This window comes from Bombus bifarius, unplaced genomic scaffold, assembly GCF_011952205.1.
Source record: "Bombus bifarius isolate JDL3187 unplaced genomic scaffold, Bbif_JDL3187 scf7180000007964, whole genome shotgun sequence".
Taxonomy (NCBI): domain Eukaryota; kingdom Metazoa; phylum Arthropoda; class Insecta; order Hymenoptera; family Apidae; genus Bombus; species Bombus bifarius.
This window is the reverse complement of record NW_022884351.1, coordinates 394,353-420,991: the sequence shown is the minus strand read 5'-3', so window position 1 is coordinate 420,991 and position 26,639 is coordinate 394,353. Positions and strand designations below refer to the sequence as shown.

General features: G+C 45.0%; 1 protein-coding gene across 1 annotated transcript in view; it reads left to right on the top strand.

Annotated features, from left to right (window-relative positions):
• Positions 1-10,887: 10,887 nt before the first annotated feature.
• The window catches only part of LOC117204627 (paired box pox-neuro protein), a 32,791-nt gene continuing 17,039 nt past the window's right edge, over positions 10,888-26,639 (top strand). Inside the window, exons 1-2 of the mRNA XM_033442219.1 lie at positions 10,888-11,420; positions 20,237-20,275. Of these exons, the coding sequence (XP_033298110.1) occupies positions 20,263-20,275 (13 nt within the window). The 5' untranslated portion in view covers positions 10,888-11,420; positions 20,237-20,262. The remainder of the gene's footprint in view (positions 11,421-20,236; positions 20,276-26,639) is intronic.

Below are 26,639 nucleotides of genomic sequence, written 5' to 3'. Positions count from 1 at the left end.
CTCGAATCGAAACTATCGAAGGAATCCTTCCATAAATTAAAAATGAACAAAAAAAAAGTCAAATTCGACGATGAGAACGATGGCAAGGTGCGATTCGGAGAAAGCGATATTCGCGAACTCTTCTCGGTCTAACCGTCGAATCGAAGCTACCGAGGAAAGTCTCGCGCGTGTTAAAAAAATTCAAGACCTGCAGAATTATATAGCTTCATGTGGAGTGTTCCACGACCACCATCCCCCTCCTTGGACGATCTAAAAGGGGCGGAAAACGGCGACGACCATGGTCGTTGAACGGTCCTATCCGTACGTGCACGCGTCTCGTCGTAGAAAGAAACGATGGAGGCAACGGTGAAATGGTCGTTGCTCGTCGCGTGGTCTCTTCGTCTGAACGTCGATCAGCCGTCGGATTACGCATGTCCTGGCAGCTGCGCATCCTTCCTGGGCGTTGCAAAGAGCCGCCAATCGGTGAAACCCTCTGATATTAGCCACCCGTTCTACCGACCAATCGGATTCCTCCGTTCTATCAGCGAGGGTGTCATCGGCCAGTTGGGCCAGGCGATGTTATCACTTTCGTGAACAAAGGAGGAAGAGGGTGAAAGACGGGAGAACGAAGAGGATGAGACGATTGTTCGCTCTCTCTCTCTCTCTGTCTCTCTCCCTCTCTCTGGTCATCGATCCTAACGCCTGTACTATACTCTGGGAATCAACACCGCCTTCGGGCCATCGACGTGGGATACTAAGCTCGACCGACTGGGCTGACGGGGTAAGCAAGCGGAAAAGCATGAGCTCGAAGTAACGATTTAATCCTCCTTTCCGTATCCATCCAGCTCGAGGGCTAATCCTTCGCGCAGTTTCAACCGGATTTGCGGCTGCCGATAGGGCGTTTAAGCTGGGAAAATTGTATCGTGGAATACGACTGGAGATCCTCGATGGCTTCCTTCGATGAATATTTAACGATAGCGGTATCTGTCTCTTCGAAAAGTTTCTAGCCAGGTTTAACTCTTTCGCCGCTACGGGCGACTATATTCGCTGGCTAACTACCTTTGCACCGGTACGAACGACTATGGTTGCTGGACTATGGTACGGGCAGATTTCAGATATTTTTAAGCGGTTTCTGAGAAAATGAACAAAATGACGCGAAATTGTACGTCGATGTCGCGTTTCTAACGTTGCGAGGTTCGCTCGTTCGAGCGAGCGTTTTTGCAAAAATATATCGTAAGCGACGTTTCATCGGTAAGATAGTTTTATCGGTGAGAGGTAAAACATCGTTACGTTTCTCTGGTACTGATAAGGAACGCAGACAGCGAGACCAACGATCGATTGTTTATCTGTACGTTTTCCTGGAACACGTACCTTTGCGGTGAAATTTTCGTTGGAAACGCGTTCACTCGGTTTAATCGACGAGTCGGACGACTGGGACCGATACTAGTTTTCGAACGTGACTAACTTCTTCGAAAATACGAAAACTACTTTCAACTTTATGCATCGCTTGCGCAATTACCAGAAAACGGACAATGCGATATACGAACGAACGAAATCACTGTCGAGATTTTCAAAGAAATTGCAAAAGAGAAATTTCTACCAGAAAGATTCGATCGAGCAACGTTGGCCACGTTCTAAATTACGGAATTTCTACGACGAAGATAAAATTGTTGGTTTTTAAATGGGCAAAGGATGGCAGAAAAACCAAAAAAAAAATATCATACCGATAACCTAATTTTAATCAAGCGTCCGATCGAAAAGAAGACGTAAAACTTGCGAGACGACCTAATGCTAAGAAACCGAAAGAATCCGCCAACATGCCGAACAGGTGTAGTTGAAATATTCGATTCGTTTCCTCGGAACCGTGCCGTTTTATCTATGCAAGCGATTCGGCGCGTCGCAGGATCCCGTTTGCAAAAATCTGCGAGCGGGATAGAGGCGTTTCCGGCACGGGGCGCGATAAAAGCAAGCTGCACGATGATAAGACGGATCGAGTCGTAGTCGACTCGTTTCGCAATCTTTGACTAACTCGGGTATGGTAATCGGCGCCGCCCTGATTATTTCGTCAGAATCGCGCGAACACCTTGCGCTACCACCTTCTCCTCCTTTCTCCCTTTTATTTTCGATCGGCGCGCGCTACGTCACTCTACTCTTCCTTTTCCACCCTTAGAACGGTCAGTTCGTTTGCAAAATTTAATGCCTGATCGCGGCAGCCCCGTGAAGTCCTGCCGGGCAGAGAAAAAAAGATGGCGATTCCTAAGCTTAAAAAATAATAGGAAACCAGGGTCCGCTAATATCGTCGGTGGTTACTCGACGAAGCGGCAGCTGCGTGCTTTCGACGAAATTGCCGCCGATGAAATTGCATCGAAGGAAATAGGAGTCTTGCGAGACGACGCTATCCCTCCTCTATCCTCTTTTCTCCGCTTTAGCTCGTCTAGCTAACGCGTTCTTTTTCTCTCGTTTCTCGCCGCTTCTCTTACCTGCCCCCTTTCCTTCGGTAGTTAATAGTTCCAACCGGTTTTATTTGCACGTCGAATCCTCTTCTCGTTCCGCTGTCCACCTCTTTTTTCCTTGCATCCCCGAACGGCATACTTCTTCACGCCTCCCGAGATCCGGCAAATCGTTTGCAAATTTCAACATCCCTCTGGCCCTGGTATAGACACGCGTTTTCGCATAAACGTGCGCCAATCGAGCTTCGAATTTAACGTCGTTGTTGCGCGTACCGTTTCTCATTCGTCCATTTCAAATATATGTTTGGTATTTAGCGCAAAATTAGTACTCAACAGGCATCTATTTCAGCGCATAGTAAGCGTCCAGCGTGGTAAATATACCTTCAGATTGCTTTCGAACTTCGAACCGATATACGTGGCTGCGAAAAGGACTCGCGCGTTTAACCAAATTCTGCTTTTCATCTTCAAAGCGTCAAAGTTCCGTAATCGTAGAAAAGTACCTCGCTTGGTATGTAAATTCTCGGAGAAATAACAGTGGCCTGGCGATTCTTTTCGTAACAAGTTATATATTTCTAGAAGGTGTATACAGATGATGAAATACTTTCGCGAGCTCGTGCACACGTCGAGCAGTCGATATTACCTACGCTCACCGATGATAATCGTTCGTCGGTTAGCCCTTCTACTCGTCGAAAACGTTCTCGAAGTTCGGACGACGCGTTTCCCACGTACGTAAGCACGCTGTCGTCGAAACTGGGGTAAAAATTGCGTGGCGTCTTCTTATCAGATCGTGCGCAACGACCAGAGGGGTAGGCTTGTAATAGCAACGGAACAACCCCTAACGAGGAGAGCATCAGATGGTTCGGATAGATTAATCTATCGCCGGCGCGCGAGCCGTCGGGAGACACCAGCGAGATTACGACAGAATGCCTATGTCCAGCGCCCTTTCTGACCGTGCCTCGTCGCGGAAATAAGGACAGGTGAACAATTCTGAACGATCATCCTCGATGGAACGCCTGTGGAATTTGCGCTGGTCTCTTCGCTATCTTCGCCCTCTGCCATTACTTTCGACGAATAGCTGCCCTTTCCAAATAATTATTTCAGACGCTTTCGCTAGTATTTAATATCTCCTTTTGCGCGGGATAAGTAATCAGCAGACAGCGTTTGCTCGGTAATATCGTAGAATATTTCATTTTTATCGTTTATCCTTGCTGCTTCTTCCTATCGATAATCGGGAAAATGGCTACGCGTTGAAACAACGACGATAAGGGTTGATCGAGAGTTTGCCGAAGAATCGAGCAGCCAAAATTATCGATTCCACTCTTTATCCGCTCCACTTTTTCGCACATTTTTGTATTTTGTTTTATTTTACGCAGTTCGCGAACAATTCGATCGTAGAATCGCAGGAATTTTCTCTCTTTAGATCTGATACGCTCAAGGACACGTACCGCAAGCGTGCGATACGCATCCATTCCCCATAACGAATGGAATTTCGTTTCATAAAATGATCGTAATTCCTCGCATCGGTCGTCTCGCAAAGTTCCTCCTATCCACCGCGATGCTCTAACGTCATCTTTGCAAATCGATCACACCTCGCGTAAGAAAACCGAGTTGCACGAAGCCCGATTTTCATTCCCCCCGTTTTTCATTCTCGTCCAACGTATGGTCTCGTTTAATGGATCGATGGCTCGATGACAAACAAGAGAGCAAGCGGAGCACCCTAGGCGCCTCTAACGACCCCCTACAGAGTGATTGTCGAACTCTGGATTTTCGAGTGTGCCACGACCGCAAAAGTCGTCTCTCACCCTCCTTCTTCTCCCCCGATTTCGTCCGCTTGCCAGGGCAGGTTGCGCTCGTTCACGGATCATCGCCGGTTAACCGGTCGGTGTTTCGAACCGCGTTGCGGTTTCTACAAATGGTACACGCTGTTTGGCGATCCACAACGCGAAACGACGCGTCGAAATTTAGGGTTTGGGTACTTAGCATCTGGCGTAGAAGCGGGGATCGAGCGGTTTTTACTCGCGAAGAACTTGGTTGGATCGTGCGAGGCTGTAAGCGTTTCACGATGTCCTCGATCGTGGAATTTCGTACGGTTCTAGGAAACTGTGGAATTTCTCGCTATTGGGACGATTTCTTGGCGTTCGAACGAGATCCTTCCGAATTGGTAATCTCCTTTCTTCGATCAATCGATCGTTTCGTTTAATTTGTAATTTTATCGATTCGATCAACGGTTTATACGGAGGTTGGCGGAGAAAGAACGTGACAAATATATTCTTACCGGTTTTCTGGTTTTTACGCTACTTTGCGACTAAACGCGAGTATTTTAAAAGCAACCGATAAGTATAATTATTATTGATATTTTCGTATCTTCGGTATTCGAATATCCGGACAAGCTATAGTTTGCAAGATTTTGAGAACACGAAGAAACACGTGTTTCGTCGAAACGAAACGAAATAAAAAGACTAGAGTGGAGATTATTGGCTGGATTTATGTTTCGTCGTAGTTTTATCGCGATCGACTTTAACTTAAAATCCATCATCCGTTAAAGCGATAAAATTCGCCGTAGCCAGGAAGAGTTTCGTTATTTCAAAAAGATTCTTTATCCGAATTTATTAAATGATTGTCTAATTTGTAAGCGAATAGTTGCTATTACGATAAGGAACGTTCTTCTAAAACGATTATCGCGATTGGTATAATCAGTGATATTTAAAACCATCGGACGTATCGATGAATCGCTCGTTTAATCGCAAGTGGTACGCTATCGATAAGCTTTTAACGAGTAATTTAAATTTGTAATCCGTTGATTTCGATATAAGCGCCAACGCGCATTACGCTTAGTCTTCGATCAATCGTTAATTTATACATTTTGATAAACCGAGAGGAGACGATGCGAGGAGCAGAGAGGAAAGCGGCCGATGAAGTTGGTAACCTGTTTGGCGAATAGGTTTCTTATGGAAATTTGGATTAACACGAATTTGCGATTGTAATGAAGCGCGACGATATAAATTTTTGAAACGTAATTTGGAAAGCGTGTCTCAAATTTGTCACCTTCTTATACGAGTCTAGGATTAAAAATTAGTCGAACACGAATAAAACGAAGATAGCGCTGAATTCGTCGAATATACTTTGCTGTATCCGTTACTATACCATCTACTTCTTATATACTTATCGCGATACACAGTGACGAACGCATCTCTGCAAAAAGAAAATTACGTAGAAAAATTACATAAAATTGTCTAGGTATAGGTCCGTATACGTACGGAGTATCTTGTAGCGTATACTCGTGACGTAAAATACCAAATGAGATGAAATTGAGTGGAAAGTGACGTTTGTCGCTGACCTGGCGAGCGAGTCGAACGTATTTACGAGTGCGACGAAACGTGGCGTCGGAACCAAACGCGGCATACGCGATATCTACGGTCGTAAAAATAAAATTTGTCAGACTGTTCCGATACGCGTAACGAGTAGGTGTCGAAAAAAAAATCTCGACTATCCTACGATGGAAAAAGTGAACGAAACACGCAAGCGAGTACTTTGAACGCAAAAATCTGGCCTGCGGGTTAATCTAAAAGCCGTTCAATTTGTTTATTAAACCGGTACCAGGTCTCGAGCAAGACGTCAAAGTCTGAATTCCTGGACGTCAAACGGCGCGGCGTTGAGCCGCGGGGCACGACTCTCGAGAAGCAGCAGGACACCACCGCAAAGAAATTTACAACCGGCGGTAATTAAACCTGTTCGATGCGTTTGGATAAAGAAGGCGACATCGTGTCTTCTATCCGGCACACGTGTATAATAAGTCACTCAGACTTCGAAAACGGCACTCCGTCGGTCTGTTTCTGTTCGACCAGCGCCGGTCGCTACCGTTCCTCGAGACCGCCAAAGAGGATAGCCCTGTTGGTTGCCTCGAAGGGACGATTTAGAAGATAAAAATCGAGGCCTTGCTCCTATACTATCCCGACTATTCTATCTGTTTGGTTATCGCGATAACTCTCCTCTTTCTGATACGAATCGATCTCTTTGGTGAGCTTTTACGAAAACGTGCCGGCACCTCTAAATTATTCGACGCGAACAGGTGCGTGGTCGATGGTAACCGGTGACATTTTTATCTGCGTGATAATATAAGTCGCTGTCAAAAGGACAGTTGTTGACAAAAAACGTCTGTGAAACAAGGGAGATCTAGGGAAACGGCATAATTTTACAAAATAGATTTATATTTAACGCGGGCAATGTATAAATCGTATACATTGCGTAAATAACTCGTACATACCACGGAATGGCTGACTCGGCGATATAATTTTCAGCGTAAAAAGTTATCGAAGTCGTTCGATAAGAGTCGAGAAGAGTTTCAGGGTATAATAGAAATCTTTGTGCACAGGATGCGCGAATCGATCGAAAAATTGCCATTTTGCGGAAAATTTGGATAACGATTCGCGTACGAAATTTTACGATACCGAAACGGTGAAATTTCCTGCGAATTTCGTTCTAATATTATCGTTCTGTAACGACACGATCGGTCTATCGTTATTTGTCATCGCTGCAAACAAGAATTTTTCTATTCTTCGAATAACGATCTATAACCACTTCTTTAATGCCACTTCCTTAACGCGATCGATCTTTTCATTTGAAAAACATCGGTCTTCGACGATAATTAATCGTTTTGGCTGCTGTAAAACCTTCGTAAACCAAAGTTGAACGGATCCGTGATAAATCCAATGGATCGCAATATTTTTTACTTCCAAGCCAGAACCTCCTCTTAATATCTAGCCGAGAAACCAAAAACCGAGAGTCTACTAAACCGTAAATTTACCGGTTTTACTCCGCCTACTACGATATAACGCTACACTCTTGGTCGTGGAGAAAGCAGAACAAAAGGTAGACGAATCGCGCAAAAAATGGCTGTCTAATGTTCACGCGTGCGGCCATGGCAAATTATCATTCCGCCGCTCTCGAGTGACCGATGGATTCCTTCTTTTCGGATCGCACGACCTTCGTGATCGTTCACGAACCAACGATTCGCGGACACGCGTGCACCGTTTAACCAATCGCTTTAATTCGACGTTTCGTCCAACGAAAAGAACGTTCGGTTCCAGGTTCTATATAATTGTCGAGCAAAAGGTACTGTTCGTTCGGCGTGTTGCGCAAGAAACCGAGCAAAACTATCGAATCCAAGGACGTGGAAGGGATGACGCGCGATCGAGCTTCTTCGATTTTCCTGGAACGCACACCGAAGGATCTTCCTCGTCAAGCGTTTTAAGATACTCGCGTGCCACGACTGCCACGATTATTACATCTTCCTCAAAGAGGGAACCAGCGTTATTACGCAACGATTCCAATGTCTGCTTTCGGACGATCCCCTTCTTCTTCCTTCGTCCTCGTTTTTCCTTTTGGCAAGATTCGTGGCAGAAAGTGTTTTTCGGCGCGCGATCGAATTTTACCGCTGTTGCGTAACGATCGAACGGCGCCGATTTTCGCTTTTTACACTTATTCTCTAGTTTCTTACGAATCCGTTGCTTCTTTGGCATCGTGCGTGCCCGACGATACAAAATATTAAATAAGGAAAAGTTCGTTAGAATGAAAATCAGCGTCTTGATACCGATCTCGTTACCTAGTCCTGGTCTAACCCTAAATCGGGATATTTTTTTACCATAAAATTAAATTTTATCGACGTCGTATGAGAGCAATCTGCCTGTAAAACGAACTAAAACGAGATACGTCGAAGCATAAAATTCTTTATTACCTTTACCGCCTAAAATCGTTTGCAAAGGTTTCTTCGCATAAGAACTAACGTTTGGGCTTTTCAAGAGAAAAGCGCAGAAACTTTTCCTACTACGCGGTAAAAAGGTACGATCGATGGGATCCGATCTCGATCGAAAAAGATATCGTCGACTTAACGCGGCGGCGTTACGATCTCATCGAGCACGATAGAAGACGCGAATCGGAATCGCGTGAGCGTGAAGAGAAGTTTGCAGGCGTTAAAAAACTTTCAACATGCCGCGATACACCGCTCGCCAGAGGAGACGCGATTGTCACGCACGGAAACGTGTCGGTGGATGTACGTAAGTACCGTTGAAAACTAAGGAACAACGACTTCCAGACGGATCAAGAGTCGCCAAACGAAAGCACGAAAGTAATTATCTTCGTACGAAGGAAAAAAATTAATTGATCGCTAAATTGCGGTCAATTTCACCGGCACTCCGAAGAAAAATCTTGCTCCGGTAAGTGCAATTACCCGTGTGCTACTACCACGCGAAAAGTCCGAGCAAACTTTGACAAAGTTTCTCTTATCGAAGAAATTAAACGGTAATTTAAATATTCTTAATTAACTCGTTACTTACGAATACCGTACGTTTAAAACTTTTCGTAGAATTTATAGAGCTTTCGGTTCTGTTCTAAGATTTGACGAGCTTCGATCGATCGACGGCGCGTCTCGTCGAACAACGTTTCCAAATATCACGTAAATACGTTCTTGGATCGATAGGTTATCGTGTATTACCGACGTTCGATTCTACCAACGTTTACGTAATCTTCTCTAAATAGACCGATATCTCGTCCTTGTTGCAGCAAAGATGAAAATTCCAGAGTTGGAGAAAAATTGACAGGAAGACTCGCGTATACGTATTAACGACAAGGGTTTCTTCGGACCGTTTCAACCATCGAAAAACACGATTCGGTAAAAAATGAGCAGAGTAAAGGCAGAAACGTCCGATATATCCGTTCGTCCCCTCGTGCGAATTCAACCCTGACCCGACACGCCGCTCGTCCACCGCTCCAGCATACACCTACCCAAACGTCGACTCGACTCGATCGCACCGCGACACAAGTAGTACGTGCCAAGTAGTAGGAGTGGAGGATCGGCAGTCTCCGCTGGTGGAGGAGGAAAAGCGACTGCGGAGAAGAGTCAGTCAGCCCGCCCACCCCCGTATCGCCGTCTCCGTTCCATCTTCCCTCTTCCGTCGAGCCATCGACCGTACGTACGGCTCTCTCGTGGAAACGGTAACGGTCGCGAAACGCTCGAGAGTGGGTGTCGACGACGGAGAGAGAAAGCGCGCGTTGAATAGCAGCGAAGGAGCGAGAAGGAAAATGGTCCGGAACAGAGACGAGAAGGGGACTTTCCGTTCGCCGGGGCCACGGCCGTGGGCAAGGTGGGCCACGGGCCACAGGGGCAGCCCCGAACCGACGCGTTCAGCACGCGACGACACGCTACCGTCACCTTCTCCCCTCTATACGTGCCTGCCGTCTCTCTTCGTCCTCGCTAAAACCCTACATCCGGCTGCCTCGCTCCGCCGGGTTCACGCATACACGTAGGCGTTTCTGCGTCAACAGACACCACGACCGAAGCGTGGACCGCTCGTGGCACAGGGCACGGGGGACCAAATCGAAAGCAAAGCCCGTAACCCCCGTTTCTGGGCCGAGCCCGCTTCAGATACGTCGCGTCCTCCGCGTGGTCCACATCATTTTCGTCCGCGTCATCCACCTATCATCCTCTTTCCAGCTTAGCTTCGTTTCATCTTCCTCTTTCCTCGCTCTTTCCAACCCTGCCGCGTACCCTTGTACCCTTCCTCGTTTCGTTCTTGGTCCTCCTTCTATCTCGTTTCGACACTCGGCACGCCGAAGGTTCCTCCTATTCCCCTCTTTCTCACATCCCCTCCCTCTTCCCACGTGTACTTCCTTCTTCGTCCCGCCTTCGTCTCGCTTCTTTCCTACGCTCTGTACACCTCCTGCTCCCTCCTTCCGGCCGTCCTTCTCGCCGCACGCTCGCCGGCCAACCGCAGTCGTCCAGCGCGCGTTTGCCCTCGTCGCGCGGACCTGCCACTCCGACGGCTACCAGGAGTAGCTGCACGCGCGCACGAGGTGCCCAGCGCCTGGAGGAGGTCCAGGAAGACAGCCGGAGAAGCGGCTACCACTGCGGCCGGCACCGTGCCAACCGAGCTTTCACTCGTCAAACCGATCGATCGCGTAGTACCATCGAGACGAGCTTCTTATCGATAGACGACCGCCGACAGTTTTATCGGTTCGCGTTACCGAAACGACCTATCGTTTGGTGATATTCCCGTTGATTTCTCTTCGTCGAACCGATCGTTGCGTATAGAATAGTCGGCGACGAGATCGAACTTCTCTTTGCGAGAATATATTTGCTCCGATTATACCGGAAATATAGAAGGAAGAATGGCAGTTGGAAGATCGAAGAGGATGAGAAGAAGCGCGTGCACCGGACAAACAAGAAGATTCGATATCGAGTGTTGAGAGAGAAACGAGAGGATCGGATCGAGAGGAAGTTTCGGAGAGTGGCGCGCGCCAACGCTTTCGAGTTAGAACCTCGTGCTACTTGGTGTATCGTTGTTAAAGCACGAGCAAACTGTCTCCGTGTTACTCTGGATCGTCGTCGATGCTTCGCCGAGCCAGATCGCGAAATACAGATTGAACGTACAAAAATTCTATATATCAGAGATCGAAGAAATCGGACGGAGAAGTTGCAAGCACCGACGAGAGTATTCCGTTCGACGAAGGATCGAAGCGCGGAGAAACGATGAGCGTCGATCGCGGCAACGACGACGAAGCGAACGACTCGATAGCGTCTCTGTTCGAACATGACATTTAACCTACGTCCTACGGATAGATCGCGTTGATCGCCGGTCATTAACGAAACAATCGACGCGTCGAGGTTTGACGGCGCGTACAAACGCAGGATCGAAGCGGAGAGAAACTCGTCGTGGCCTGTCATACGTCGTAGGTGTATCATTATAGAGTCTGGTTTCTCTTGACGCATTCGAACACTCGTGAAAGCGGAATCGCTTCCTGCGACGATAAGTGTCACGGAACATCGGTGTCTAAATTATGCCGAGAATCGTGGTTTCGCCGTGAATCAAAACGAAGATGGAAGATTGAAAGAGAACTTTCGCAACGACTTTTGACGCGAATACGATCGACTATTGGTGGCAACTCTGATTCTTCCGGACGAGAAGAGGCGGTTCTTATTGAGGGAAAAATCAACAGGTACGTACCTCGATTTTCGTTGTATTTTTAACAAAAGATTTTACATCGATCGAACATGGCAACGGATATTTTATACGAAGCTCTGGCTATACAAAGTAAGAATTTAAACGTCGCTGGAACGTCGCTTGTTTCTTAACGATTTGATTTATAATATAACGAAGATACTGGAGATAGTCGGGGAGAATTGCTTTCGAATAATCGTAGACTGTAAATGGAATATCGTGCCGTTTATTTGATAAAGGTTACCTTTACTTCGTGTTGATTTACGTAATTTATCAGAGTCTTTAGTTGTGGAATATTTTAACGAGTATGAAATTATTCGAGTAGATCCATTCATTTAGATAACCTCGATAATTTACCGAGTAACTCCTTTCCTATGTAATATCTTAAAATCCATTTTTGCGACTATTAATCGTTCATTAGAATCGTGCTGATTCATTTTAAAGTTAAAAAAAAAACAAAAAAAAAAATACGCGGTAACGTTGCCCCGCGGCCAAAGAAAAATTTCGCCTACGTTCAGAATTTTGATCCAAACCGAACGATTTAACCTCGTAGAATCGATCAGATTTGCCTCGTATACGTTTCGCACGAACCTCGATTCGAATATCTGTAATAACTGGCGCGGAAATAAACAACGAAACGTAGCTGTAAAAATCGACCCTTCCCCGTTCGCCGATTACGCTCGAATTTCCAAATTGTCTAACTACCGTTTTACCAAATTTCATAAATACGATCGATCAAATTCCAAAGGAACTTTCGAAAACAAGTAGAATTTCACACCCAAGGGAGATGCAAAGATCATTTTGCCGTTCAATTTCAGGTGCGATTAAGTGGAAAATAAAGCAAAAAGGAAAAGGAACACGTGCGACCGTAGTCGAAACACGTCCCTCTGATTCCTCCGATTCGGGGAACGAGGAATCTCCTCTTTCCACTGGCGGGTCTCGATAACCCGAAATGAAGGGTATCATCGTACGGCCGTATGCGTGTCAATGACATAACACGAAAATCAGCGGCGCTAATTACGCGATAACGATCCACCGTTAGGGGCCCCGGCACGGCGGAGAGGAACGACTCGTGTGCCGGTTCTTTCGATCGGCGAAAGAGGAAAGAAAGAAAACGCGAGCATGAACTGCCCGTGACTACGTCCAAACAAGGAAGCCCTTAACGTATTTGTGTGCGTGTGTATATAAATATATATATATATATACATAAGTTTATACGCGAGATAAAGACTAGATGTACCGTAGCTCGCAAAAGTATTCAAATACTCGTAGATATTTTTTACGGACATATTGTACGCGTCGTGCAGCGTAGTTAACGCAGATCGAATATTTTCCAGCATTTTCGTTTTATACGCAATTTTATTTTCCATTATAAATCCATTATTTCGATAAAAGTTTGCCACTCTTACGCTATCGGACGAGAGTTTAAAATCGCTACACGTTCCATGCAACGCGAGAATTTTGCAAAAATCAATTTGAAATTCCGCACGAGACTACATATATGGAACGAAAGGATATAATCGTTGATATTTATGACGCTAATTACGAATTAACGATAGTATTCCGATAACGTAACATACTAGACAAAGCGGAATTTGTCAAACTTTTCCAATCGGTCTGACGTAAATGCTGTAACGTTATGTATATTTATAGACAGCGGTGTATACGCGGGTCCTTGTATACGTGTACCCGGTCCTACGTGTATACATATATACGTATAGAGATTTATTCGGTTTGGATATACGCGATAAATATTAAAGTTCCTTATAAAACACAAAGTTCTGCCGCTCTGCTTGGCCGGCGCAACCGGGGGCCTCTGACACGCCATTGCTTCATTTAAAATGCAAATTCGTCCGTGTGGCGTGAACCACAGCGGCCCGAATTATTCTAATTACCTCCCTCCAGTCCCCTGTCCGCCCTTTTTGCTCGTTGCTTCGCCGCGCTCTCGAAAGCTCACCAGGCTTCTTGGTGCTCGCCTTCGATATATTTCGAGGGAGAGAAAAAAAAAAAAAAAATCGAGATTCCGCTAAATTCGTGCTTGTGCTCAACGATAAGCGACAATTTTATGTCGGTTTTCCAGCTAACCTTGAGCGACGTGGCCCCGAAGATATTCTTTTTGCGTTTAATATTCGATGCAATTTTGTGGCATGCCAAACATCGTTGTACATCGTACAAATACCTTTATAAATAGCAAATTTAAAGGATAATGCCGGTCAATTACGTAAAAAGGCGATTTTTATCCAACAACCAATTTGTCGCAAATTGATAGGGATTTTTACAGTTTGCGCGTACGATATATCGCTGACATTTTTAAGTAGAATACCAAAGTTCGTGCGTTCTTTCATGATTGAACGGTACAGAGAGTTAGCGAGCGTTCGAATCCGACCTCTCCGACTATCGGAATATGCGAATAATTAAGTCCGTATCAGCCCCGATTTGTATCGTTCGGTTATAAAAAACCGCGGAACCTTGGGTCAGACACGAGCCAAGTTATTTAACCGCATGGCACTTAACTTCAACTTGTACTTCGTATTTCGCACGACAGATGCGATTGACGGTACTTTTGTCGCGTGATACCTACGATACAGATTACGGTGCTAATTTTAAGATCTATTAAATTCAAGCATCTTGCGGATGATCTAACGACGAGATCTAAATCGTTAAATCGTAGGGACGAACGTCACGCCCGTTTTTTCGAATTTCTCGCTTTCGTTAGGAAGCGAATTAAAGCTTTCGAATTTTGCATCGAAACCAGACCATCCATCCTCGAAAGGAAGTCGCGACACAAGTTTTTTACACGGAACCGCAACGCAAATAGAGAGGATGGGAAAGAAGGATAGTCGGAAAAAGGTGGCCAAAGGAAGAAGCTAGAGCAGGTAGAGCGGCCACGGTAGCCACGGCCAATGGGTACGCAGAAACGTGTTAAAGTGTGCTAGAAACGAGCATAGATTATCGTGGGTAACGTGTTCACGATCCGAGCGAGATGTCGTGTGCATGTAGGCCTAATATATTCAGATTTTTATGGCTGGTGGCATATCGGAGATACGGCGGTCCACCCCCGTCCCCCTGTCACCCTCCTCCCACCCTGAACGCGGTGTAACGTTGGCTGTGTCGGGGCAAGCCTTCTCCACGTACCACTTAAAGCGGGGTAACCTAATGAATAAACAAAAACTAGATTTCGCTTAGGGCTTACACGTAAAAGCGTGACCTTACCGGCGATTTACCGCCTGCGGTTCTCAAATCGAACCTTTTCCACGGCTGGATAACTTGCAACGGAAGACGTAACAAGGGAAATAGATTTCTAACTTTCACGATGATTGGGTTTCCATCGTGTTTTTAACGTCGGTACCTGTCGTTTCGTTTCCACGTTTCGCCAACGTTCCAGTTCGCTTTTTCTCGAGACCGATCTGAAAAAAGAATTTTATTTAGAACATGTACATCTCATTTGCAACTCTGTACGTTTCGATTACGTTCTAACGAAATATTTATTACATATTAAATCTGTAAAGTCGTAGACTCGCCGATAAAACTTTATAGCGTAGACTGTTTCAAGAAATGTTACATCTATACATCGTTCCCCTCTCTTTCTCGTTTCTCGAGTTATCGAACTAATCGGTCAATAACAATTGATTAATCGCGAATGGAATACCACGCCGACTCTAAAACATCGATCGCTGCTTCGAATTAACTTACAACCTCGTTATTGTTACGTTACATTTTGATCCGCACTGTATCTTCGTTTTTCAAAGGTTTCCCGTGTCGACGATACCATGGGAAGAAAAGATGCAGAGGTTCGAGTATCAGACGGATATTACGTTAGACGGTTACGTAGTTTGTCGCTTGGCAATCCCTTTGAAGAAATTTCTTCGGGTTTTCTTCTTTGCTGGATCGTTATCGCGAGGGTTAGAGGGATTCGTTTTTACCTCGGTGACTCGATGCGAAACGACGCGGCGAAGGATTCTTCGCAAAGTTCTCTTCCTATTTATCGACGGAATGACGAAATATATTTATGCTCGTAACGATAACGAGTCGAAGTTTGACAAGATTCTTTCAACTTTTGTCGAGAATACATTAGACGATAGTGGGGGGCAAAGGATTGCGTTGATTCAAAATAAATGTTTCCAAGCGTACGATAGCTAAGCGAAAAATACGCGTACTATACTTTTCGAAAAGTGGAGCAGCGAGAGAGAAGACCGCGTGAATCGTGTTTGGAGCTCGATACTGTCTTATGCAGGCATCGATGTCACCGTAGTTACGTGTTGTTCCTCGGTTTTCGAGTCGTTATAATCGATTCCTGTGCGCTTAATTTTGTCCAATGTTTTACCGTTCGTGCGATACGCTATAACTCGCGGTTAATTCAATTTCAGACTAATCGAAAGATTACGAAGGAACGAAAATCTTAGACTCGCGAAGGAAACGTTGTAGAAAGCTACATGGAAGGTTAAATACGTTGCTTGCTAAGGAAAATTCCATTTGCGAGGTCTCGCTCGTGCTGCCGATCAAAGACCTTGAATCAACATAAAGATAGTAACGGCGTTAAATCGATTTAGATAGATTATCATTGACTTATTAAGAAGCATCTACAAATTTCTTTCGCGGTAACGACGGAACTTTGAGCGAGTTCGAGCAACGTTCGAGCAAGTATCGAAATCTCCTTATCGAAGTGAGATATTTGTTTCTCAAGAAGTAGTCGGTGAATTCCTTGAAATCCTTCAAATCTATTTACGAGTTAAACGATCCTGCTCTGATACGCGTTACAAAGCGTTCGCGCGATAACCCGCATACCCAAAATCGGTAAATGAATTTATATTTCCTTAAATTCAAAGTCGAACAGGCCTCGTTAAGCCTTAAAATTCCACGGTACATCAGCCGTTCGAGTTTCGGCGTTTCCACAAATTTTTACACGCCCCTGGTCATCCTCTTTTTATTCGAAGCATCCATCGAGCCTTTAGGCGCGAGTTTCGGCCAAGCCGCGTAATTGAAACATCGGTATCATAGCGTGGCCAAAAGAAATTCACGGCGGCCCCCTTGCGAACCGGGAGAAAAATTCAGCGTGTCGGAGTCCGAGAGCGTTCGGTTCGTACGTCACTTTTGCACGTACCGCGGGGCGAGCGAAGAGCAACGTCGAAGAAAGAAATAAAGCGGGAGGCGGGACACGTGTTCACGAGAGAGTAACGACGGCAAAACACGTGGCGCGCGAGAAATGCGGCGAACGATCCGCGTTGCCGGCCCTGTTTGATTTATAATAATCGTTCAATCCTCATTACCGAGATATTTTATTGTGGCGACCGCTGTTCGACGAGAAACTGGCCGCGCGGAATTTCCGATCATCCTTTCGAATCGAACGCAACCTCGCTGACGCCTACGAAAGAAAATTGCCAGTAATTTTCTTCCTATGTGGAACGAAGGAAGCGTTTTGTCTCGTAAATATCAAGCCTCGAAGATGGTTAGCGATAACGATAACGGCAAGGCAGCTTGTTTTTCGAGCGAAACGTTTCACTTTTTGAGGGAAAATGGATATCGCGGATCGTTGGTCGCACGACTCTTTGCGCCAACGTCGACATCGATTCTTCGACTTCCGAATGCCTAGATTTTCGAATTCTTGCGATAACTATCGAATTAAAAAGAAACGAATCGATCCATATACAGATACATATAGTTTGCGGCAGACTCGTTTCCTTTCAACTCGTGGCTACTAAGATTAAATCGGAATACGTTTACGGATCTTCGAATTTAGCCTTCGATTTCCTACCGAGATTACAGCGAAGACACGTGAACTCTCTAACAAGACTCCGAACTTTGTATTCGGATACTCGATGGCTTGGCATAGTACAAACGAAGCTTAAAAGGGCGCGTCGAAGACGCAAAATCGAATTCCGTCGTACGAATAATCGATTTTCTGCAAAATTTCAACCGCTCAGGTGTCTGTACCGCGAAAATAAAAAGTATCTTTGCTGAAATATGAAAACTCGAGAGAGCGAAAACCCGTCCCGAGAGAAACAGGCTCTGAGATAAAAAAACGAAAACCCTCGTCGATGACGGTTTCGCGAAGAAAGTCGATCTAATTAAATTAATACGCGTCGTTGTACATCCTGCTTCCGAATCGTGCTCGTATCTTCGAACGAATAAAGGGGCAACCGCTGCTTTAACGAGTAACGCTTGACACCTTGAAATCACTTCGTGATGGAATTTGGTATCCGCGAACTTTACAAACACCATATACGTAGAATCGAGTTTTTCCACGGCGATCGTCGACGCCGTAATAACTTTGCACCGTCGATTTTCCAGGTCTTTGCGCGGACGCGGGGCAAAAATGTTCAGCTTGTTTTCTTGCGAGACACCGACTCGAATACGACATTCCCGATTTCTTGCGGATCTCGAAATTTCGCTGATACGCGACACGATTCTCACGTTCATTTTTCTCCTCGATGTTCCATATATTTTAAATCCAGGAGATACAAATCTTATCGACAATAAATCGATTCGTAGTAGACGTCCGAGCAAAGCCATCTTGGATCGCGTTGCCGTTTAAAATGATAAAATGCGAAGAAAGCTGTCTGAAATTCAGCTAGGCTTGTTTGCCCGATTATTCTCGGCTGTGACGCTTTCGACGACACTTTTTCGCGCGTGTAAATTATCTCGCGACCGGTCGATCAGCTTCTCCGAACGAGCGACGAAGAATCGTGGCAAAATTTATAACGGAAACGAGGAAGAAGAAGACGAAACGGGGGGAAGAAGAAAAAGAAGAGGAATAATTTCGTCGATAGCGCGACCGTGCAGCCGCGTAACGTGTAATAGTTACATCAGATTAGGGGAGCGAGCGTGTAAGCAGGCTTAATGCGTGGGTAGCCATCGAGTGACCGGGGTGAGCTCGGTACTCGTTGCACATAGCCGAGAATACACCTGAAACCGTGCTCTCTACTCGCTTCACAAACACAACCGTGTTGGCCATTTGCTCCGCTGGCGGGGACCTCGACACGAACGAGGCGAGGGTAACGACGAGAAAGCAAAGGGCGGCGGGGGTAGCGGGTGCTTTGGTAATCGCGCATTAATTTGCATCACAAAGTACACGCCACCCGCCACGCTACGCACGCATTCCACGTAGTTTTCCGCTACCGTTCGATCTCTTTGGAGTTCTCAAGCCGTCGCGGTCGCCACCGACACACCCACCGGTTTCCTCTCCTTTCCACATCCAAGAACCGTCTACGTACTTCTTTCGATCAAGTATCTCTACGCGTTAACACGATTATCGATATGCGCTGTTAGACGACCTTCGGACGTGGAACGGAATCGCGAGGTTCGGTCGAACCCCGCGCTTTCGAAGATTTAGCGAGAATTCGTTTCGTATCGAGAAGAAGATCGCGCGTTGTTTCGTGGAAGAAGAAAGGCAGACTTTCCACTACGAACGAGAGAATATCGGATCATTTTTTTGTAAATCTTGGCGGAACTCGTCTCGTACCGCGTTGCAGAGTTGCTGCATCTTTATTCGAAGGAAAAAAGAATCGCTTTTATGGATTTTAGCGGTTCTTGCGTGTCGCGAAAGAACTACTCCGCCTTTACTCGCGATCGAAGGAGAAGAGAAACTTTTATAAATTATCGCGTCTTATTCGTTATGCCATTTCAAAAGTATTGTATTTCGTTTTAGACGTTTCGGACGCTTATGATTCCGTAATCGGTACTTTGGCGGAAATAGGAAGTACAGGGCGGAACGGTGGTTCGCTCGTCCAAAATACTTGACGAAACAGGAAAAAAGTATCCCGTGACCAGGAAATAACGATTAGCGATAGTTATACCTATATAACGTTTCTGCCGCTGCTTATTTCGACGAAAATTGCTACTGTAGGACAAGCGGAGAATTGGAATCAGCGAAACGAGTTAATGCCGGTTGACGTGACTTGTGATTTGCGATCGAGTGTGTCTAATAATAAACGGTGCTTAGAATATTTTCGCAAACCTACTCGTTACAATTCCACGATAAAAAATCGTTCGTATTCGATATGTTTCGATATTCGATATCGAATGTTTCTTTATATTACCCAACAATCGTCGACCATGTACAATCATCTTGAATTTTCCTAATATAGAAATTTCGAATACGGATTTTTCGTTTTATATAACGGCAATGTGAGGTGTCTGTTCGACGATTTTGGTTACCAGCAAAACGTCTTAACTCAACCAATAACTTGGCACGTTGTAATAATTCCGGCAGAAATAAAAAAAGAACAAACCAGATCCTCTTTTCTCGACCTCCAACGAACGCGATTTAGTTACAAGCTACGTCCGCGTCAATCCCTAAAACAAGACGCCGATAAGCGATGTAAATCGTTTCTTAAACGTTACGTTAAAATTAAATCGACAGAGATTGTTCGGGAGACTCTGCCCGGTCAAATTACAGCTGCCTTTACGCGCGTTTGTCGCCGGGTGGCAAAATCGTCGATACGCGCGCCGATCGCGAATAATCGACCTGGGCTCGGTTTCACCCGCGATTACGTTATTTTCACGGAATGAGAGTCACGGTACCGGCAGGCGATAATATTTTGCCGCGTGGTACGGTTGCATATTTAAGGGTTGCCGTGTCAAGCGTCAAGCGCGCCCTTTGAATACATTTAAATTCATTAACAGTAAAGGCTATGTTCCCGTAAACTGCGGCGCACACATGCGAGGCCCTCTCTCAACACACGTACGAAATATGGTCATCGTTATGCCATAAAACGGACGAACCCAGCGCTCGAAATAATTGCGTGCGCTAAAGAATCGACCGATGATTGCGAATGATCTACATTCGTTAATGAACCGTTCTCGTTTCTGTTCCAGACTATCGCGGAAATCCTTGGATCAATATGCCGCATACAGGTGAGTTCTACTACGCTCCTACGTTTACTACCTTATATTTCCCCTCCTTTTTAATATGCCAAACAGATCGTATTTAATCGAGTTTTGCAATTCGTCGTGAAATTCGTCAATTTTCATTTTCCAAAACGCCTAACGATCGTATCCTGTTCTTCCGTGATTATACGATATCATAACGTATTTAAATCGAAGGCTATACGCGTTTATCTCCTAGTAGCGTCTTCGAAGCTCGATGCATGTTTATTCTTTCCTCTATGAGAGTATTTGCATATACACGACAATATGGGGAATTGTATTCGTAACAATTACCATACAGAGCTTTCTAGCTTATACGGTTAACGTTTCCGGACACTGTAGCTAGCAGTCTTTTAAGGAAAAAAAGATACGAAGGAAATTGCAATCTCGTTCTTTGCAAGTTTTCCATCGATACAACTCCTTTCGCCATGTTCAATTTCTATTTCCACTTCTGCTTGGAATTTGCAGATTTCTAGTATTATCTATCTATCGTAGTATATATAGGTAGCTTGGAAATTATCCGTCGTTTTCTTCAGCTTCGTTAGCCCTTGGTTCTATCGCTGGTACCTCGAATTTTACTTTTATTCTCATTGCCCGTCCTCCTTTTGGTATTCTTGCGCTAACTTTATTTATTGCTGCATCTGTTTTTTGACGCCCTTGTACCACTTTTTATAATTACTAAAATTACTCGCCCGTTGTCCTTGCGCTGTTTTATTGTTGCTAAAATTTCTTTTTTCACGTCCTTACACTGTGATTTCGTTTCCTTTTTTTTCTTTTTTGCTTTATCCGCTTCTTCGTTGTCCTTGCAGCGCTTTTTTATCGTCGCAATTTATTCTTCGAAGTAATTAACGTAACTCCTTTTTCAACGTGATCTTGTTCAACAACGACTCTCGTACCTCGCGCAAACTTAAAGCGCCTCTCAACGATAGAAAAACGGAATAAAAGGACGAAACATGCTTGGAAATTGACGAAATTTTTCTCAAAAAATAACCCTCCTCCACTGTCGTCGCGCATAGCTATATACGCATAACGCGAAGCGACAGAAATTCAGATTCGGCGAACAACGTACGCCAGCTTCGAATCAGCCATCGACCAAACGAGTCTTGGCAAAACCGACGTATTAGCAACGCCGATACAGCGCTATGAATATCGGCTGTTTCAGATTTATACGATGACATTTATGCCAGCCTCTCGTTATCTTTTCTCGGACATTTATTACGAGGTCAGCTACCGTCGGCGAGATCAGAAGACGAGTCGTTCGCTGGTCAAAATTAAAATCTCTCCTTTCTTATTCTCTTTGCGCGTGCACGCGCGCTCGCGTCCTTTCTTTCGCGCTCGCTCCTTCTTTCTTCTTCTGCTGCTCCTCCTCGATTCCTTCCACGAGAGATCGGACGCTCGAGGCGTCGGCTAAATTACGATTTAGAAGCCAGTTTGACAGTAATTAACGAAGAATTTTATACGGCGAATCGAGAGGCGAGATCTATAGACCTGTTATTAAACGAGTTTAATTATATCGCACTGTCTGCCGTGCTTTTTGCCTCTCGGGTTCCACTCGCCGTCGTCCCTTCTCCTCGTTTCCCTCGTTCAACGTTTAAGTAGATTATTAACACGACTTGTAAGACTTCTAAACAAGCTGCGGTATCGAGATTGCAGTTGAAACGAAGGGAGGATTGTTTTTTTTTTTTATTCCTTTTAACGATTTAGCTATCATCGACGCATACGTTGTATCGCCTTAATTACTCGAGCAATTAAACGGTTAAGTATCCGAACTGAGACTTTATTCGATCGAGGCAGAATGATTTACGATTGATCGGAGATCTTCGCGTTAAAAAATGCCTGCGACATTAGCGATCGATATAATTAGAACGCGTGGTAGAACGGTGGCGTAGGTAGAGCAGAATAGGACTTTAAAAATGCGACTTTCAAGTTCTATCGTAAGGAACGAGAACTCTTCGAAAGTAAAGCGAAATATGAATTTCTGTCCGCAAAAATTCTTTTATTTTAGAGATTTGATAATTCAAGAATTCCCCTTAATTTTAACATTCGTCTCTTTCATCTCGTATTCCGTTGAATACGATTAAAGGAATGAAACTTAAATGGAAACTCGTTTCGTTTGTTACATAAGTATCGTAACTTTTGCGCATTCTGGACACTTTCGCCCATGTAAATCCGTAAATCCATAAATATCTACTTATCCACTTGTCGCGATTTATTTCCAAAAATGTATATATCGTAACCTATGTTCAACGAATATAATGCCAAGCAACCACACAGAGCGCCGAATACCTAAGAAATTTTTCATCGTAAAATCGATGATGCAATCGTAAAATCATCCTCGTGCTCGTTCAACCCTCGGCATCTTCGTACAAACACTTTACGGATTAGCCAAAGAGTCGGGTCAAAATCTTATCAGCCATTAACCAGCCGATTAGCTGTTAACGCAGCTTTAAAGAGAGCCATACGAAGGGTGTAAGTATCGCTCGTACATTTCAATTACGAATACATGCGATTTAGGATCGACTGCAGAGCGAAAAAGAGAGATCATCGCATCGCGTGTCCCTCGTGCGCGAAGAAGAGGGAAAGATGGAGAAGGAAGGAGAGAAAAAATCTGTTAGCGTAGATGGATCGTGATTACAGGTAGGGCAGGTGTATAGTTTGGTTAGGGCCTAAATGGCAAACGCGATACCGATCGACGCGCTTGCCCGCATTAGTTCGCTAATTCTAAGCTAACCGTTATTACGTATCCGAAGATATAATCCTTCTTCGCTCTTCTATGCTCGCCAGCCGTCGCATAAATATCTTTCTGCCCCCGCTAGTTTATGGCCTACACGGTGTTACGCGTCGGTATGCATCGACACGCTGTTTCGCATATCTCTTTTTATCTCGATCATCTTCTTCTTCCTCCTCCTTTCTCTCTTACGATTAGTCCCGCTTCCTTCTTTCCCCGGTCTTATCGACCGTCTTCGATCCCGTGCCCGAGATTTTCCTCCTCGATCGCTACACGCGGCAATTAAACTTATACGTACAGCGATTCAGCATGATCGAACTTGGTTCGAGCTCGCGAGTTTTCTCCTTTTTCTTCATTTTCTAACGAAACGCGAAACATCGGTTTCCCGCGATCTTCCGAGAAAAGCTTCTCTTTAGTCGGTTCATCGAACTTTTTCAGCTTTTTGCGTCGCAAGTTACCGATTATACGTTCGATCGTTATTAGCTAATTAAAAAACGATCGTTCCCCATTGACGGCGAAGTTTCACGCAAATTCACACTTCCGACGGTACGATCAAGAGAATGAAATCTACGCGGAAAATGATTTTCCATCGAGTTACAATGCTCGATGCAAAAGACGAAGTAGGAACCGTGGATATTTTATATGTCTTATTCGCAGTCCGATCGTCGTATATATTACAGCGACGATTAATTATAACAGCCTCTTAAGTAGCTACTTAGAAGGAAGGTCGTAAATCAAGAGATTAAAAAACAAGTATCTAAAACAATCACTCGACGGGACTCGTTTCTCCCTGTACAAAAAAAAAAAAAAAAAAAAAGAAAAAGATCGCCGGACGGAAAAAAGTGGCACGACCGTTCGAATATTGAATGTTACGCCCTTTTTTCTTGGATCGGGCGAACCTCCGTCGGACGATCTTCATGCTCGATAACTTTGCACGTTCGCGCCATCGCCGCGGAGACAAGAGACCAGCGGGGAATCCGACATTTATTCGCGCAATTTCGCGTTTCGCGTTTCGCCCCGAGATTTTTACAAAAGATAAGAAGGCAACTTCCTGCTCGGTTTTTGCCGTAATAATAATTTGGCCGGCGGTCGTGTTGGTCTGTCGCTGTTCTGGCCTCGGAGTAATTTCGGCCTGATCTGCGAAGCCTGGAACAGGAAGCGACACTCTTTTTTACCATGTAGCGCCAAAATTAAGGCGGAGCGGAGAATAAGGAAGAGGGGAAACGGCGAAAGAGAGCGCGAGAAAGAGCGAACAAGGCGAAAGAAAGAGGGGAAGGGACGCATGCGACAGGATTTTGGAGGAGGTGAAATAATAATTGCCGATAACGCCGAATAAATCGTTGCACCGGTGTCGGATATCGTCGATGAATAACGAGGGATCGACACGCGAGAATTTCTCCCCTTTTTAATGTAATTCCATCGTAATAACGTGGCGAAAAGTTTGTCGCCGCTGTTAAAAGGGCCTCCTTAAATCATCCTCCACCCGTGAGCTCTTACGTCTCGCGTGTCCCTTTTATTACCATGTTTTTGCGACGTTCTCTTCGCAGCATCTCTTTCGTATCCATTTTCCCTCTTCGTAATCACCGAACTGAATCGCTCGACGGGCGAGTGGCCCAACCCGTAATTTACCTAACTGTAAAGGATATCTCGTATCGATGCTCCGAGTGCGAGAATTTTCACGATTTCAAAAAAATATATCAAGAACTCGCCGGTTTCCACGTTTTATCGAATCTTTCGATTTTACCGGCATCGATTCGGCGATTTTTGAATCTTATCGAAAGCGCTTATTCTGCGAATCTCGCCTATTACGCTGAATTTATCTCGACGCTTGTTATCCGCTTCGGATGGCATATTATTCGATTCGAGTAAAGACGAAACTCGTTTACAACGGACTGCCATTTACATCGATGTACAGCGACGTCGGTTCGTCGGAGGGTAGATCGCAGAAATCTGCGTGAGATTTCATTTTCTGGCAATAATTATGCCGTTAAGTAATTGTCGGCTACCGAAAATGATCGGGGAATTAGGGTGTTCTCGCGGTCGGTAAGCCACCGCTGATTTATGGCGGGTTTAATATCTCGAAGCTGTTCGGACCCTTTCCCTCGTTCGGCCGTTTCAAAGAGAGCAGGGAACGTCCGGAGGCGGCGTAACTCAAATTTTATTCCGCGCGTGGTTAAACGCGTGTCGGCTTCGTCCCGTCCGTCCTCGTACGATTCTCAACGCGTCGATATAAAATTGGTGATCGATCGACGTTTTTATTTCCGGGTGTTACCGTTTTACGATCCTCGGCGGTAATTTAGTCGTCACGACTTCGTCGTTTGCTCGATTCCGTCGGTTTCTTGGTAAAACGATGAAAAATATCGAAAGTCGAATGGCTGAAGCTAGAACCTCGAACAGTTTTCAGGCAACTTGGAACTTGGAATTCGAAATTGGGAATCTATATAAATCTGTCTATATAAATTTCGTCGGGATATCGTACGAGTACGAATAACACGAAGGGCTGCTTAACTTAAGAAATTTAAATTTCAACTTAAGAAATTTATCTTTAACTTAGAAACGAAGACAACGAGACACGGAAGTGAAAATGCTTTCGCTCTTGGCATTCGTTCTTCGTAACGTATCTTTCAATCCAGATATTTGATACGTCGATTTTGTCAAAGTTGACTTTTCTCACGTTCTCGACTCGTGCGATACGTTTTACCTATTTCTTGCCCTCGCGATTATTCTTCCAGAGACGACGTAAGGATCGAATTTATGCGAGAATTAGCATTCTCGCATCTTAAAATATCCGACATTTAAGGACTCGAACTATACACGCTATATTCAAATGATTTAAATCGTCTCTACTGAAAAGTGGCGTCTGCGTTAAAGAGGAAAGTACGAGCGGTGGAAGCGCGTATGCGAAAAGGTCGATTTTATTATCCGGATATCGTTAATTTAAGCAGCTGCGTGACCGTGGAATCTGAGAAACGATCCTCCATCAAAATTTCGGCCGTGAAACGAATTATGATAATTTCTCGGCCGATTCGGACGAGCCTCCTGCTCTGCCTCTTTTGATCTCGGAACGCGGGCGACGATTTTATCGATCGTACGAACCGCCTCGTTTCTCACTTCTGTCCATCGACGAACAGCAAAGTGGCCTATAAAAGCGTAAGAGACTCGAAAGGATATCGAAAATCGACCACGATTAAATAACTTTGAAAGCCTGGTCGGAATCCGTCGATTCTTGACCGGATCGCTGACGTTATTAAAAGTCATCAAGGACCGTTCGCTTGTTGCGAACGGTTATTAGTAATCGCTTCGCTTCCCGTTTTAAATGACGCAATTCCAATGTAACATCTTATTTCGTCATATTTTCTACGGCAGATGCGTTCTGCAAATTAATCGAACGGTTACGGGGTTAATTCGCGTTGGACACGCGTAGAGGAAATTAGGCGCGTTTATACCAACGAAGCAGATTAACTTTTAAACGTCGATAGATTTGCTCCGCGTTTCGCGGATAGCGTGCCTTAGTTTTACGATACGAAAGGGAATAGAGGCGATGCGATAGAATAATGCTATCGAGCTTAATGATTCGAACCACTAAGCGCACTTCTGTCAGACCTTGCGCGTTTCTGCTTACAA